The 15100-nt window shown below is 56.1% G+C and overlaps 1 protein-coding gene across 1 annotated transcript in view; it reads right to left on the bottom strand.

Annotated features, from left to right (window-relative positions):
* Positions 1–14214, bottom strand: part of ASB2 (ankyrin repeat and SOCS box containing 2) — a 38844-nt gene extending 24630 nt beyond the window's left edge. The window contains exons 1-2 of the mRNA XM_084873433.1: positions 13899–14214; positions 4319–4596 (exon numbers count right to left, since the gene is read on the bottom strand). Of these exons, the coding sequence (XP_084729559.1) occupies positions 4319–4524 (206 nt within the window). The 5' untranslated portion in view covers positions 4525–4596; positions 13899–14214. The remainder of the gene's footprint in view (positions 1–4318; positions 4597–13898) is intronic.
* Positions 14215–15100: the final 886 nt, after the last annotated feature.

Raw genomic sequence — 15100 nt, 5'->3', positions numbered from 1 at the left:
GAGGAGCGAGCGGAGCTGTGATGCCCGCCGGCTCCTGGGGGAATGAGAAGCCTGGGCCGCCCCAGGAGAGGGGTTACCCTGGGCAGCACCTGGCTGAACGCACCTCAAAGGGAGGAAGCTCACAAATTCATGAGCCTGCCCGTGCCCACCACTGTGCCCAGATCCCGTGCCTGACTCTCAGCTGGTCCTCATGCCAGCCCTATGCCAAGCACAGGTGTCATGCACAGTGCCTGGCACACATGTAAATGAATGAAACAAACCAAAGCTTTTTTTTTTTTTTTTTTTTTTTGGTGGTGGTGGGGGGGTACAATCCCACAGGGTAGTTACAAGGGCTGGGTGGCTGCATGCCACCACCTCAGATTCCCGGAGAACCAGCCCCTGCCTCCCGTGAGCATTCTGTTTCTCCCTCTCCCACGGACCAAGCCATCCTCTCTGGGCTGGCTGGAGAGGAATCACAGAGAACAGAATTCCAGTGGCAACATCTGCCTTCCCACACACACATAGCCGAGACCGGCTGAGCTCTTGCTATGTGACAGGCACATGGCACAACGCATCTCCATTTACCCCCGAGTCCACTTTGTGCAGTAGATGCAATTGGCTCCCTTTTGCAGATGAGGAAACTGAGGCCCGAAGAAGTTTGCTTCCTCTACCCTGCTTGGTGAACTCCTATTCATCCTGCAAAGCCCACCTCCTTGACTAGGTGCAAAGACCCTTTCTGCGTCCCTCTGACACCGAGACAAGCCCCGTTGCTACATCTTTCCTGTTGGGACACCGGGTGCTTCTGTGCCTTTTATACTCATTAGACTTCAAGCTTGGACAGGGCAGGGGCCAGGCCTGGTTCACATCCCTGGCCAGGAGGCTGGCCTATCAGAAGTGCACTGTGAGTGTGGATGGACAGATTGAATTGATCACAGTGTGTGCCCATCAGCCCAAGCAAGTTCCTGCTTCCTGCTTTCCTCCTTTGTCTTCTCAGAAATGTCCCCTTAAATAAAATGCAGAAGTTGGAAGCCTGAAGACCCAGCTTCCTAGCCCCACTCTGACTGGTCCACCAGAGTAGCCTTGGGCCCCTGTTTGTTCCTCTCTGGCCAGCAGGGCAGGAACCCTGCTTCTCCGCGGGATGGGAAGTTGGGCACACCTTTCAGGGAGCCCTCGCAGGGCCAAGCTTGGAAGATGATTAGCAAAGAAAAAACTCAGACACAGAGCACAGCATGGTGATTACCAGAGGGGAAGGGCGTAGGGAGAGGAAGGGGAGGGTAAATGGTGATGGAAACTCACTTGACTTGAACACACAATACAATATATAGATGATGTACTATAGAATTGTACACCTGAAACTTACATAATTTTATTGACTAATTAGTGGCCCGGTGCATGAAAATTCATGCCCTGGAGGGGAGTCCCTCAGCCCAGCCTGTCCCCTCTCCCAGTCCGGGAGCCCTCAGAGAAAGGAAGTGACCTGGCGATTAGAGGAAGGCAAAGCCCCATCACACCTCTGCTGCGGCCACTGCTGGCAGCACAAGCCTTGGCTGGCCCTGGTTTTCCGAGCCTTGGGCGGCCCTGGGCGGCTGGAGGGCAGATAGGCCTGGGGGACTCCAGAGGCAGGCATGCAGAGCAGCCAGACCACCTGGGGACGGGCCTGGCCGTGCCGCGCACCTGCTGCCCCAGTGGGACTGAGGGGATTGGGCACCACCATCTTGTGGCTGTGGGTGCCACATTTTTAGGGTGTGACAGCCAATTAGCATATTCCTTCCTTATTGGCTGTGGGCTCTGCCATCTTTGTGAGGGTGTGATGGTAAATTAGCATATTCCCTATTTATTAGGTAGGATGTCACACCAATAATTTCAATAAAAAAAATTTTTCTGGCTCTGACCAGTTTGGCTCAGTGGATAGAGTGTCAATCTGTGGACTGAAGGGTCCCAGGTTTGATTCCGGTCAAGGGCATGTACCTTGGTTTCAGGCAAATCTCCAGTAGGGGGTGTGCAGGAGGCACTTGGTTGATGTTTCTCTCTCATCGATGTTCCTAACTCTCTATCCCTCTCGTTTCCTCTCTGTAAAAAATCAATTTTATATATATATATATATATATATATATATATATATATATATATATATATATATATTTTTTTTTTTTTTTTTTTTTTTTTTTTTTCTGGAGGGAGAGTGACAAGATGCAGGGCTGAATTCTTCTCCCTGGCATTGCTTGTGCCTGGATCATCAGTGAGGGCCACATGACCTTGGATAAGGCAGTTTACTTCTCTCAGAGCCTTTTTCTCAGGAGGCTGGATACGTGTTTACTCTGGCCTCACGGGTGTGTCTCCACCTCTCTCTCCGCTGGAGGGAGGAGGAGGCTGGAGTCTGGATGCTGGACTCCCGGGTGGGGCTCCCTCTCTGGGAGAGGGCGGCGAGGCCCGGGATGCTGGCCTGTGCTGCAGGCTCCGTGGGAGGGAGGCTGCTTCTATCTGATCCCTCCTGAGAAAGAGGAAGCTGTGGTCTGACTTACACTGAACTAACTGGCCAGGACAGGAACCAGAGTGGCCTAGAGCACAAGGCATCCCGAGTCCTTGGTGCTGGGCTTCTGTTTTTCAGGTTGTGTCCCCCAATGGGGTGTCCTCGGGGACAGCTCCGTAACCGGGAGCCTCCCAGCTGCCCACGGAGGCTGCCTGCCTGCCCCTTTAGGAGGGACTCCCTGGTGACAGACACCCGGGGCCGACGCCAAGCCTGACCAGCAGAGATGGTCCAGCCTGGGCAAGGCCAGAGTCACACCATCACCTACCTTCCTCCCTATCAGCTGGGGCCGGACACCGGAAAAAGCATGTTTATTTTGTCGCTATTATTATTTGAAAAGGAGACTGTGTGTCAAAAAGGTCAGGTGATTTGCCCAGGGCCACAGGGGGAGACAATGAGATCTGAGGCCGGACCCCAAGATAACACAGGTACAGCAGCCATTCCGGTCCCTGTCGGCCACTTCCCAACACACACTCGACTTGGACTCCTGGTGAGCAGAACATCTTTTAAATGTATGTGTTTCTTTTCTAAAAGCATCTAAGGTCCAGTGCTTCATCAACTCCCACCCCCTACCAAGACGGTGTCCTGTCCGGCCGCCCCTGGCCACAGGGGCTGGTGAGCCCGGAGTTGTGGGGAGTCTGAGTCGAGATGCACTGTGAGTGCAAAAAACACCGGATTTCAAAGACTTCACGTGAGAAGACAAGAATGTACACATCTTTTCTGTGATTTTTTTATATTGACGATGTGGAAATGATAATAGTTTAGGCATAAGTTAATTTCACCTGTTTCTCTCTACTTTTTAAAAAATATATTTTATTGATTTTTTACAGAGAGGAAAGGAGAGAGATAGAAAGTTAGAAACATAGATGAGAGAGAATCATTGATCAGCTGTGTCTTGCACGTCCCCTACTGGGGATGTGCCTGCAACCAAGGTACATGCCCTTGACCGGAATTGAACCTGGGACCCTTCAGTCCCCAGGCTGATGCTCTATCCACTGAACCAAACCAGTTTCGGTTGTCTCTACTTTTTACTGTGGCTCTTGGGGGCATTCAAAATGGAGCATGTGGATTCCAGCTGGCATGGCTTAGTGGTTGAGCGTGGACCTGTGAACTAGGAGGTCATGGTTCAATTCCGGGTCAGGGCACCCCCAGTGTGGGGCGTGCAGGAGGCAGCCGATCCATGTTTCTCTCTCATCATTGATGTGTCTATCTCTCTCTCCCTCTCCCTTCCTCTCTGAAATCAATAATATATATATATATATATATATATATATATATATATATATATATATGCTTTTAAAAACCACAAAAAAAATGGTGTATGTGGAATTGCACCTGTGGCCTGTCTCGTGCCTCCGTTGGGGTGGCACAGTGCTGCGCTAGCCGGTCCTGCTGCTGGGCGGATGGGTCATGCTGAGGCGGGTGCCGGAGCAGGGAGGCAGGGGCGCCTTGCTGGGGAGATGTCATTTGCGTCTGAGACGGGTTTTCCCAGGGAGCTGCCCAGATGGGGCTGGGAGCTCTAAGCAGACGCGAATATCTGTCCACTGCATCCAAGCATGCGGCCACAGCCCCGTCCCTGCAACCCCACCCCCTCGCCGTGTGGTCTGAGGCTAGGTCCTCAGCCTTGAGCTTCAGTTTCTTCATCTGCAAAATGGGACTCTAGCGCAGAGCCTTCTAGAAGGTTCTTAAGACGGTTAAACGAGGCAGGGGCTCGGGAAGCTTAGCTAGTAACTGCAAATCATTTTGGATTTGGATTAAGAGCGCTTGGAACCGGCACCTTATGGATGGCCCCATTGGCCTCCCCTGGCTTACCTGGTCCAGGGGTAGAAGTGGGCAGGTTGGCGGTTGGCACGTGCGGACAGGGCGGCCTCCGTCGTGGTTGGGCCCCGCGTCTTGTCGGCCAGGCTCTGCTCAATGGCCATCTGGACCAGCTCCTCCTCGCTCAGGCTGCTGTACAGGCTGTACTCCTCGTTGCCGATGGCCGGCTGTGTGCCCGGGGCACTGATCTCCGTGGCCATCTCTCGCACCTCTCACCCCGGTCTCCCGAGGAGACACTAGGTGGGGAGGAGGAAGCAGCAAACCAGAAAACCCTGTGAGGAGACCCAAACATCCTGGTCACTCACAATTCTTGCAGAATATCTATGTTTACCCCCTGGGAAGTCTCTGCTATCTTCTGGCATCCACGGATCTATGAACCATACCCCCCATGCACCTGTCTTCCACCCACCCACTCATTTACCCATCCAACTTCCCATCTGCCCACGTGTCCATCTATTTTTTTTAAATATATTTTATTAATTTTTTTATAGAGAGGAAGAGAGAGGGATAGAGAGTTAGAAACATCAATAAAAGAGAATCATCGATCAGCTGCCTCTTGCACACCCCCCCACTGGGGATTTGCCTGCAACCAATGTACATGCCCTTGACTGGGAATCGAACCTGGGACCTTTCAGTCCGCAGGCCGACGCTCTATCCACTGAGCCAAACCGGTTTCGGCCGTATCCATCTATTTATCCAACTACCCAGTCAGCCATCCACCCAACCGTTCATGCTCCTATCCATCTACTCATCTGTCTGTCCACCCAGTCATCCAACACCCACCCATCCCTCCATTACCCACCCCCTGACCATTCTGTCTGTCCACCTACTCACTCTTTCTCCATCCCACCTCCCCTCCATCCAATTACACATCCATCTCTCCCCAACCATACACGCACCCACCATTCAGTCTCCCATTCCAGACGGCCTGTCTCTGTGAAGGCACGCGGAGGGGTTACTTATTGAGCACCTACTGTGTGCCAGGCGCTCATCTAAGCATTCGTGGTACAACAATGATGCCACCGGACCAAAATCCCTGCCCTCACAAGTGTTCACAGTGCTCACATTCCTTCCAATTTCCCAACAACATCTTATCCCGGCATTTTTCCACTTCTGGGCATTGCATGCTAGGGCTCATACATAAGCCTGTTACTTAAAATCTCGTGATCTAATTAAAATCAATTGTGTGTGTGTGTGTTTTTTTAATGTTGTGTTAATTCCAGGGCCTCTCTTTAAAACAAACAAACAAACAAACAAACAAAAAACCCACACATGCCTCGAGGAAAAATGAACGCTGGTTGAGACAAACTGCTCTTAGGAAATAAAGTAACATTCATCAAGCCTGATTTTCGCTTTGACTGGCTGACAAGCAGCGTGACCGTAGGTTAACGGTTTTGAGCCCTGGCTGAGCATTAGCATCACATGAGGTCTTTTTAAAAATACCCAAAATACTAGCGCTGTAATTTGGTTTGCTTGGCAAACGCTCACCCCTCTCCCTGGAGGCAGCGTACCCCCTCTCCCCTCCCCGTTGAAGCTGGGCGTGGCCATGAACTTGCTCTGGCCAGTGAGTGTCGGTGGACGGTGGACGTGATAAAGCAACCGCTGGACTGGTGCTTGTGCTGTGGGGCTTGCTCTTCTGCCATCGCCGGAAGAAGAGCTCCCCCTGGAGGCACTGCCCTGAGCTGGGCCCCGAGGGAACACACCTGGGGCAGCTGGAGCCGCCTGAACCCAGGAGCCCCCAGCAGCCCAGCCCGGGCGGCTTAGGTCCGCCTGTGTGCGTGGACTTGCAGCCCCGGAGGTGATAATAAACGTTTAGTCAGGGTGCTTTGTATGCGGCATTCTTGTGGCTCTGGGTTAAAGCAAGCATTTGGTGGGGGCCCTCCAGGCCCTCACCCCAAGGCGGTGGTTGGCCCTGGTATGGATGGGCCGATCACAGGCCTGTGGACAGCACTCAGCCGCGCGCCCTTCCCTGCCCTGATGCCCTGGGAGGGCACGGCAGCAGGCGACGGTCCCCTGGAGCAGCCAGTCGCCTGCAGACAATTCCAGACTTTCTAGACCCTACCCCGGGTTTCAAATGGCATTCAGATCTTTTCCATTGTCAGTTACTTCCTGGCATTGCCCCAGACAGCAGCCGAGGAGGAAAGAGTGGCTGGTTTTTTGTTTTTTGGGGTGTTTTTTTTTTTGTATTTTTGTGTTGTTGTTTTTTAAATAAATTTTTATTGATTGCAGAGAGGAAGGGAGAGAGAGATAGGAACCTCAATGATGATAACCACTGATCGGCTGCCTCCTGCACATCCCCCACTGGGGATCGAGCCTGAAACCCGGGCCTGTACCTTTGACTAGAATCGAACCCGGGACCCTTCGTCTGCAGGCTGATGCTCTATCCACTGAGCCATACCAGCCAGGGGAAGAGTGGGTTTTGTGGAATTAACTGGGATTAGTTCTGCAACACCTCCACTCCCTGCACGAGACGATGCTCCCATTTTACAGATGAGGCGATTAAGGCTCAGGGAAGGGAAGGGGAGGGGAGGGTTTGCACCGAGAGCTGGAAAGATGGGATTGGAGCCCAGTTTTCCAAACCCAAATCCACTGCTCCCTCTGGGAACTCCAAGAACACTGACCAGGTAACGGGCACACGCCTGGGGCACACACGTGGGCTCTGAGCGGGCGGGGCAATGTTACCGTCCTCTTCCAGCCTGACCATCTGGCCTACGCCCCGCACGCACACAGATGGACGAGGTGGGGTCCACCTTGGAGGGGCCTGAGGGCGAGGACCCTGCCTCTGAGAGGGCGAACTCCCCTGCCCCTCGGCGGGCTTGGCCAGCGCTCGGTTTCCCCGCTGAGGCCCTCGGTTGCTGAGGATCTCTGAGTAAGTCCCTCCTCTCTAGGATCCTGATGTGCAGAGCGGAGACACCAGCAGATGCTGTTGTCACAGGGTTTGTGGGAGAATGCAAAGGGCTCAGTGTGCACGGGCTTCATGCTGGGCCTCACGGGGAGACAGGCTGCATCAGGAGGGGTCCCCATCGCCAGGCCTGTGCCGTTACAGGCTGGAGTGTCTGCCAGGGACCCCGGGCCTCGCCCTGAGAGCAGAGGGGCAGTGCAGCCCCAGCAGAAGCAGGCAGTTCTGAAGTAGCCTGTGGACCAGGTTCGAATAACAGCCTTACCGTTTATTAGTCCTGTGAGCGTTTAGAACAGTGGTCGGCAAACTGCGGCTAGAGAGCCACATGCGGCTCTTTGGCCCCTTGAGTGTTTAGCAAAGGCCAGCTTAGGAGTCCCCTAATTAAGTTAACAAGAATGTACCTACCTATCTAGTTTAAGTTTTAAAAATTTGGCTCTCAACAGAGATTTCAGTCATTGTACTGTTGGCATTTGGCTCTGTTGACTAATGAGTTTGCCGACCACTGCCTTAGAACCTTAGTTTCTCCACCTGTAAAATGGGCACCATGAAGGTACCCATGCCACGGCAGGGTGAGGGTGGGGCTGGGTCAGAGATGCCGCCTTCCTCTTCTTGTGGTCTCAGTTTCCTCTCGTCTTCACTCTGCCCAGCTTGATTTCCGAGGCCTCTGCCTGGGGCTGGGTCCAGTTCCAGGCCTGCGTCCTGGAGAGAGGCCAGCGGTCTCCGGGGACCCTCTGGATGGCTCGCTGGAACAGAAAACAGCCTTTCCCAGGGAAGGCGGAGCACGTGGCTTTGCCCTCCGAGGCCTGCAGAGGGAGTGGCGCTCCGGGTGGCCAGTCCGCAGCCGGCTTGCACCAAGCGAAACGGGGCCACCTCGTTTGTCTCCTCCAGAGCATCCCAGCCAACGGCTCCAGGAGAGCCCCCGCCTGTGCCAGCGGCCTCTGCAAAACGGGGGTAACCGTGGCTGTGGTCCCCTGAGTTAGCGCCAAAAGACACAGAACAGCGCTCTTTGAGTCGGGCCTCAGTCTCCACATCTGTGCAATGGGCACAGAAACACGGGCCCTGCTGGAGCTGTGGAGATTAAATACCAGCATTTGGAGAACTGGTCCTTCCTGCCCCCGGCTCCTTCCCCCAGACACACCCAGGCACACGGACACCAGGGAACTGGCAGTGGGGCCTGGCACCGGGGAGGCGGGAACTCTGTGACCCTGTGGAGGCTGCCATGGGAAGAGTGGCTCCTGGGTGGCTTATAAACAATGGGGGGGGGGGATAAACAATGGGGGGGGGGGGACATGGCTGGGAGGGCGGGGCAAGAAGGGGCTGGAGCCATCCTCCGGATCCCGAGCTCCCCCTCAGCCAGGGACCTGGGCCAGGAGTGTGAGTCTGGGTCACTCCTGCAAGCCGGCTGCACACAGGCTGATCTCAGCCACCCTCCCCCTCCTTAGGCTATTTATAGAACCAATACTGCTGCTCACCTCCTCCCCTCCCCTCCCCTCCTCTCCCCTCCCCTCCGCTCCCTCCCCTTCCCTCCTCTTCCCTCCCTCCCCTCCCTCCCCTCCCCCTCCTTAGGCTGTTTATAGAACCAATACTGCTGCTCACCTCCCTTCCCTTCCTTTCACTTCCCTCTCCTCTCCCTTCCCCTCCCCTCCTATTCCCTCCCCTCCCTTCCCCTTACCTTCCTCAGCACCTGGCCAGTCATCCTTCCAGACGCAGTTCATGCACCCCCTCCACCAGGAAGCCCTCCTGATTTGGTGGCTGAGGCATCCTGAGATGCCTCCAAGGGCACACTCACATTCCGTTGCTCTAACTGCCCGCTGTGGGCCTATCTCCCTACAGAGTCGGGAAACTTCTGAGGCGCCGTTTATATAAATTTATCTTTCATCTATCTATCTATCTATCTATCATCTATCATCTATCATCTATCATCTATCATCTATCATCTATTATCTATTATCTATCATCTATCTATCTATTATCTATCATCTATCATCTATTATCTATCAATCAATCAATCAATCTATCATCTATCATCTATCATCTATCATCTATCTATCTATCATCTATCTATCTATCATCTATCATCTATCATCTATCTATCATCTATCTATCATCTATCTATCTATCTATCTATCTATCCATCCATCCATCTATCTGCCTGCCTATCCCCAAAGTATCAGGGCTCCCAAACATCGCACGACCCTTACTGGAAGGCAGTCCTACCCCTGGCGCCTGGGCTCGCCCGGGTACACACAGGAGGAAGCGAGGCACTGGCCTGGGCGGTCCTTGGCCCCCCAGGCCTTCAACCCCAGCCCTTGAAATGCCCAGGAAGTTCATGACGAAGCTCATCTTTCGGATCTGCTGCCCTCCCCCCAGCCCCCCTTTCCGGAAGGGCCTGCGGACCCAGGAAGCAGTTCTAGCCGGAGGGCTCGCTGGCTCCCTCCCCGATCCGACTGCTTTCAAACCAAAACCACAAACACAGCGGTGCCGTGGTGCCTGCGCTGTTTCTGGCCACGCTCATGAAATGCCCACGTGTCCTCCGTTCCCGGGGGTGGGCGGGGGGTAAGATTCTGCCCGTTGGCCAGATGGGGAGACCGAGGCCCAGACTGTAAGGGGCGGAGTGGGTGGAGTCAGGCCTCTGACAGCCAGAGCCGGGCAGCGGCCAGGGGTCAGTGCTGCTCTGGCTGAGGGATGGGCCGGCCTGGGGAGAGCAGAGTCGGGCCACCCCGTCTGACCCCCACCCGGGGCGGTCAGAGCGCAGGTGGGCCTTGGCCATGGGGCGGCCCCGGCAGGCCTCCTGCTGGAGTCCCGGGCTTCGCAGCTGCTGGGAGCTTAAGCCTATTGTCCAGGCTCCAAAGATGCTGAGCGCTCCTCCCGCATCACTGATCCCGGACTTTGATGCTGGCGGGAGCTCTGGCCCCCCCAGGCGCCGGACGAGGCCTCGGGGCTCGGGCTGGGGAATCTGCTCTCAGGCCTCCGCTGGCCCCACCCCACAGGCCTCCACGGACCCCACGCCAGGCTCTTCTCCCCGGTGGCTGAGGGGACGCCGAGGCCCAGAGAAGGGGCACGGCCGGCCCAAGGTCACCCAGGTGGGAGGTGATGGCCGGTGATTTGAACCTGCCAAAGCTGGCTTTGCTGCCACGCCCACGCCCACGCCCCCAGACACCCTGTGCCCGTGGGAATGGGAGAGGAGGGGAGGGGGGAGGGTTGATCTAAGGCTCCATCTGAAATGGAGGTGCCATGCGTACCAGCTAAGAAACGCCTCAGAGAACGTCACCTTCCCATTTTATTTCTCTGGGACCCAAGCTGTTGAGTCTGCAGGTCCCTGGGCCACCTTCACCTTGGCCTCCCAAGGGGAGGACACGTCTCTCCCGCCAGGCCCTGCGGGTCTGGCCCCTCACTCTGCCCCTCCTGGGCCTCTCCCGGCCTCTCCCCTGCCCTCCTGCAGCCCCAGGCCCATCCTTGGGGGCCAGCAGCATGCAGGTCTGGACCCAGGATTGCAGGCCCCCGACCCAGCGTCTGTCAGGGGGAGCCAGGCTCTGCCATCTGTGCCAGCGGCCTGGACGGGAGTGAGGCGGGGCGGGGCTTGCCAGTCCAGCCTGAGCTTCCAACAGCACTGCCCCCGCCCCTCCACAGCCCAAGGGCAGCTTGCCCAGCCCTGTTCTGGGCACCAGGAGAACATGGCCCCTCCCCGAGGCCCCCGAGCCGCAGAGGGTTCTGGGAGCCCCAGTCCCAGCCTGCAGGCAGGGTGGGAAGGCTCAGGGGGGCAGGCAGGTAGGGGTGCCCTCCCAAGCTCACTCCCCACTCCCTACCCTGGGGCCCAACCACAGGGCTGGCTACAAATCTTTTCACAGGGATCACAGCAAAGTCATCTAAGATCTTTCTCCTTCTGCTCCCCCTCCTACCCCCCCCCCCCCCCCGCCTTTCCTGCCGTCATTTAGTCAGGTTGAGAACCACTAGCAGGGTCGCCTAAGACCCTCGGAAAACACAGATATTTACATTACGATTCATGACAGTAGCAAAATGACAGCTATAATTGTATGGTGGGGGGTCCCCACCACAGGAGGAGATATAGTAAAGGGTCGAGGCTTTAAGAAGGTTGAGGACCACTATCAGGTCATCTCCTTCCTCTCTCTGCTCTCCTGATCTCCCCTGTCTCCCCCACCCCTCTCTCGGGGGTCTTCTTTAGAAGTTCAGGCAGGTAAGGAGCCTCTGTACTTTTCTGTCCCCCCCCAACCGTCCCCTCAACCACGAGGCCTTCAACAACTTCCCTCAAGTTCCTGTCCGTCCGTCCGTCCGAGGGCAGGTGCTCATGGGGAGGAGGCACGGGGCTAACCGGTCCTGGGACAGCTGCCTCCTCCAGGCCGCCTGGAGCGGAAGGGGATTTCTGAGCCTCCTCTGGGGAGGCTCTCTGGGGCCTGGCCTTGCTGTACGGGCATCGCATGACCCCTGCCTGCGCCAGGGACGGGTCCTTTTACTGCTGTGTCAGTGCCCGGGCGGCCGCGGGAGGCCGTGGCTTTGAAGGTGGGCACCGGAGGCCAACAGGCCAGGAGGCCGGGATTGGATTCCTCCTAACAGTCCGGCTTTACACAAGACCCTTACCCTCCCGGAACCTCAGTCTCCACATCTGGGAAATGGGAGCGGCCGTCGCCTCTAATCCATAACGCCCTTGAGAAGAGTCCCTGAGAAACGTGGCCACAAGCACTGGACTCAGCGCCCGGCCCACAGCAAGCGCCCGGTGCGTGCTCACGGGTGTTCGCTGTGCTGTTGTCCATGGCAAGGCCTCCGGGCTGCATTATATGGAGGGAGAAGGAGGACGAGGGTACCCCCTCCCCCGAGAGGCACTCAGGGCATCATGAGTTAGAGGCGATTGCCGCTCCCATTTTCCAGATGTGGAAACTGAGGCTCCGGGAGGGTGAGGGTCTTACGTAAAGCCAGGCTGCGAGGAGGTGCTGAAGCTGGGAATCAAGTTCTGGTTGTGCAAGAACGGATGATGCAAACCAGCGTGGTGCCAGGTGGAGGCCTCTGCCAGCTCCTGGGGGGGAGGGGGGGGGCGGGTGCTGTAAACAGGCCTGCCCCCAGCTGTCCCGACGCATCGGCTGTTTTGGAAGTGATGGGAGCATCGGCCCCTGCAGCCTCGCCGCGCTCTGCCCAGGCCTCTGCTGGCAAAGGTCGGGGCTGTGGCCGGTGTGCTATCTTGATTCTCTCTCGGCATTAATGTCTCTCTCTCTCTCCCTCCCCTTCCTCTCTGAAATCAATTTTTAAAATAATGAAGAGGTAGGACCAGGCCAGGGGGCCCTCGCTGCTGTCATGGCCGCGGAGTCTTTGCTGAGATGAACTTGCGTGAAAAGTCAGCGTGTCAAACTGATGAGAGACCAATCTGCCAGAACCCCGTGCCCTCCTCCGGCCCCAACCTCATGCACCAGCGCTCCCTGCGTTGAGCTACTCTCTGCCCCGTGCAGGTGTGGGGGGGGGGGGCAGGCGTGGCCCCTGCCCAGCCTCAGGTCTCCATCACCTACCTGTCCCCTCTCAGTCCCGCCACCTCCCTGCCTCCTCCTTCCAGTCCATCCCCTTGACTTCCTGAGGTCAGACCCCGCCTGCTCCCCCTCTGCTCAGAAACAATTAGAATGTGTCCCATCTTCTTTTTCAAAATAGGTTTTTATTGATTTTTAGAGGAAGGGAGAGAGAGAAACATCAATGAGAGAAACACCATGGATTGGCTGCCTCCTGCACACCTCCCCCTGGGGATCTAGCCTGCAACCTGAGCGGGAATCCAACCGGTGACCGGTTCGTGGGTCAACAGTCAACCACTGAGCCACACCGGCCGGGCTGTTCCATCTTCTGGACGGGCCTGGTAGGATCTGCATCTGCCTCCAGCTCCCCCCTCCCCCCACGGGGTGCACCCTGACTTCTGACCTCCATGGCCTTTGCCGTAGACACACTGCACCATCCACAGACGCCCAGGCCCACCTTTGCCAAGCTGTCCCCGCACCGGGAGGTCCCTCTCCACCCCTCTGTCTGATGCCATTCCACCCACCTTTTCAAAGACCACCTCCTCACTGAATGTGTCCTCATGCTTACACACACACACACACACACACACACACACACACACACAGAGTGTCCCTGCATCTCTGCATTCCCACAGGACATTTCTCATTCTCTACCTTGAGCCCTAGTTTTTGTTCCCAAATTCTCTTTCCCTTCCTAAACCCCAGGCCCTCGCAGGCACAGCTTCCTGGCACCCTGGTTGCTGTTGCCCCACCATACTGGGCACACACAGACATTCCATAAAACCGAGGCCCCCCTGCAGGAACACATCTATTCACTCGAAATAAAAGCACTTCTGAAAGCCACTTGTCTGGCACTGATTGCCCAAGGCCTGCAGACCAACAATAGCATCATTGATAACTCCTTTCGCTTTTCCATTTTTAGAAGTGCACCGCCGACGGAGGTTCTGAGCGGGACCCTCCATGAGAACGGATCGGCACATGCAGGCAGCCGCTTCTCTGTCCCCCAGATCCGAAACCAAAGTCGCTGGCATGCTTCGTAAGCCAAGGAAGCAGGAGAGGGGGGTGGCGGGGAGAGGCAAGAGAGTAGCGTGGCCAGAGGAGGCTCCGAATGAGCCAGCCAAACACCCTCGCTCAAGGTGTGCGTGAGAGAGCGGAAAGCATGCGTTACCTGTTCGGCTCTGCCTCAGGGGGCGCGCGGGGGGAACACAAGGATTCTCTGGAGAGTGTCTTAGTTCAGCACATGCTCCCTGCCCGCGCCTCTGCCCCGGCCCTGAGCGTCTGGCTGCTCTGCCTGGCAGCTCTGAGACGCTGTCCTTTAAGCAGGGAGTTTATTTCGGGCCCACCGCATGACCAATGATGGCAAGCCAGACTATAAGATGTTGTGAGGCTCAGATTTCCTGTTTGGAGATTGCACGGGGGAGGCTGTGGTCCTGCCTGCAGCTCCTCCAAGCGCATCAGCTGTGGACTTGACTTTGGAGAGCATCTCCGAGCGCGGGCCCTCACGTGACGTCATCATGTGTGATCCTTGGCACAGAGGCCATATATGGGTATGTTTCTGGAACTGCCCCGGAGGGAGCGAGAGGGGAGAGGGGAGCAAAGGATCAGACAGGGAGAGGCAGGGAAAGAGGATGGAGGGAGAACTGGGAGATAAAGAGACAAGAGCAAGGGAGACAGGAAGGGTGGGAGAGGGGAGGAAAGGCAAGAGGATGGAGAAAAAGAGGAAACATGAAGAGAGGTGATGGAAGGAAGGAAGAGGAAGCGGGTGGGAATGAGAGAGGATAAGGAATGAATGGAGAGAAGGAAAGAGAATTATTAAAAAACAAACAAAACAAAACAAAAAACAGGAAGGCAAAGGAAGAAAGAAATTGTGGCCATTTAAGAGATGAAAGGGGGGAGAGAAAATAAAGTAAGAGAAAAAGGAACAAGAAAAAAGCATGAATTGAAAGAGAGAGAGAGTTGGGGAGAGGGGGGCTAATGGGAAAGGAGGGGAGGCAGGGAGGCTGAGGAAGAGAGAGAAAGAAGGGAGACTGAGCGCTACTTAGAGAGAAAAGGGGGAATGGAGGGAAGGCAGGAAGGAAGAAGGGCAGAATGAGGGAGAAGGAGTGAGGGAGACAAGGATGAAGGAATTCGGTGTAAATGGCCTTTGCAGAAATCGCGGGGGGGGGGGGGGGGGGGAAGGTAGCAAACAGCAGAGGCTGACATTTGCAGCTTCCAGGGTTCCAGCCCTGAAGGCTGTGCAATGAGGCTGGAGCCACAAAGGACAGCGAATAGAGGAACCAGCAGGCACTGGGCCAGCCCCAGCAGAGGCCCCCAGAGCAGGGGCCCCTCCTCCAGGCAAGGGAAGGGGACCCCTGGTGTGCAAGGGAGCCC

This window comes from Pipistrellus hanaki (genome assembly GCF_964339955.1).
Source record: "Pipistrellus hanaki genome assembly, chromosome: 1".
NCBI classification, from domain to species: domain Eukaryota; kingdom Metazoa; phylum Chordata; class Mammalia; order Chiroptera; family Vespertilionidae; genus Pipistrellus; species Pipistrellus hanaki.
The sequence above is the reverse complement of the archived record's forward strand: the minus strand, read 5'-3'. Positions and strand labels throughout refer to the sequence as shown.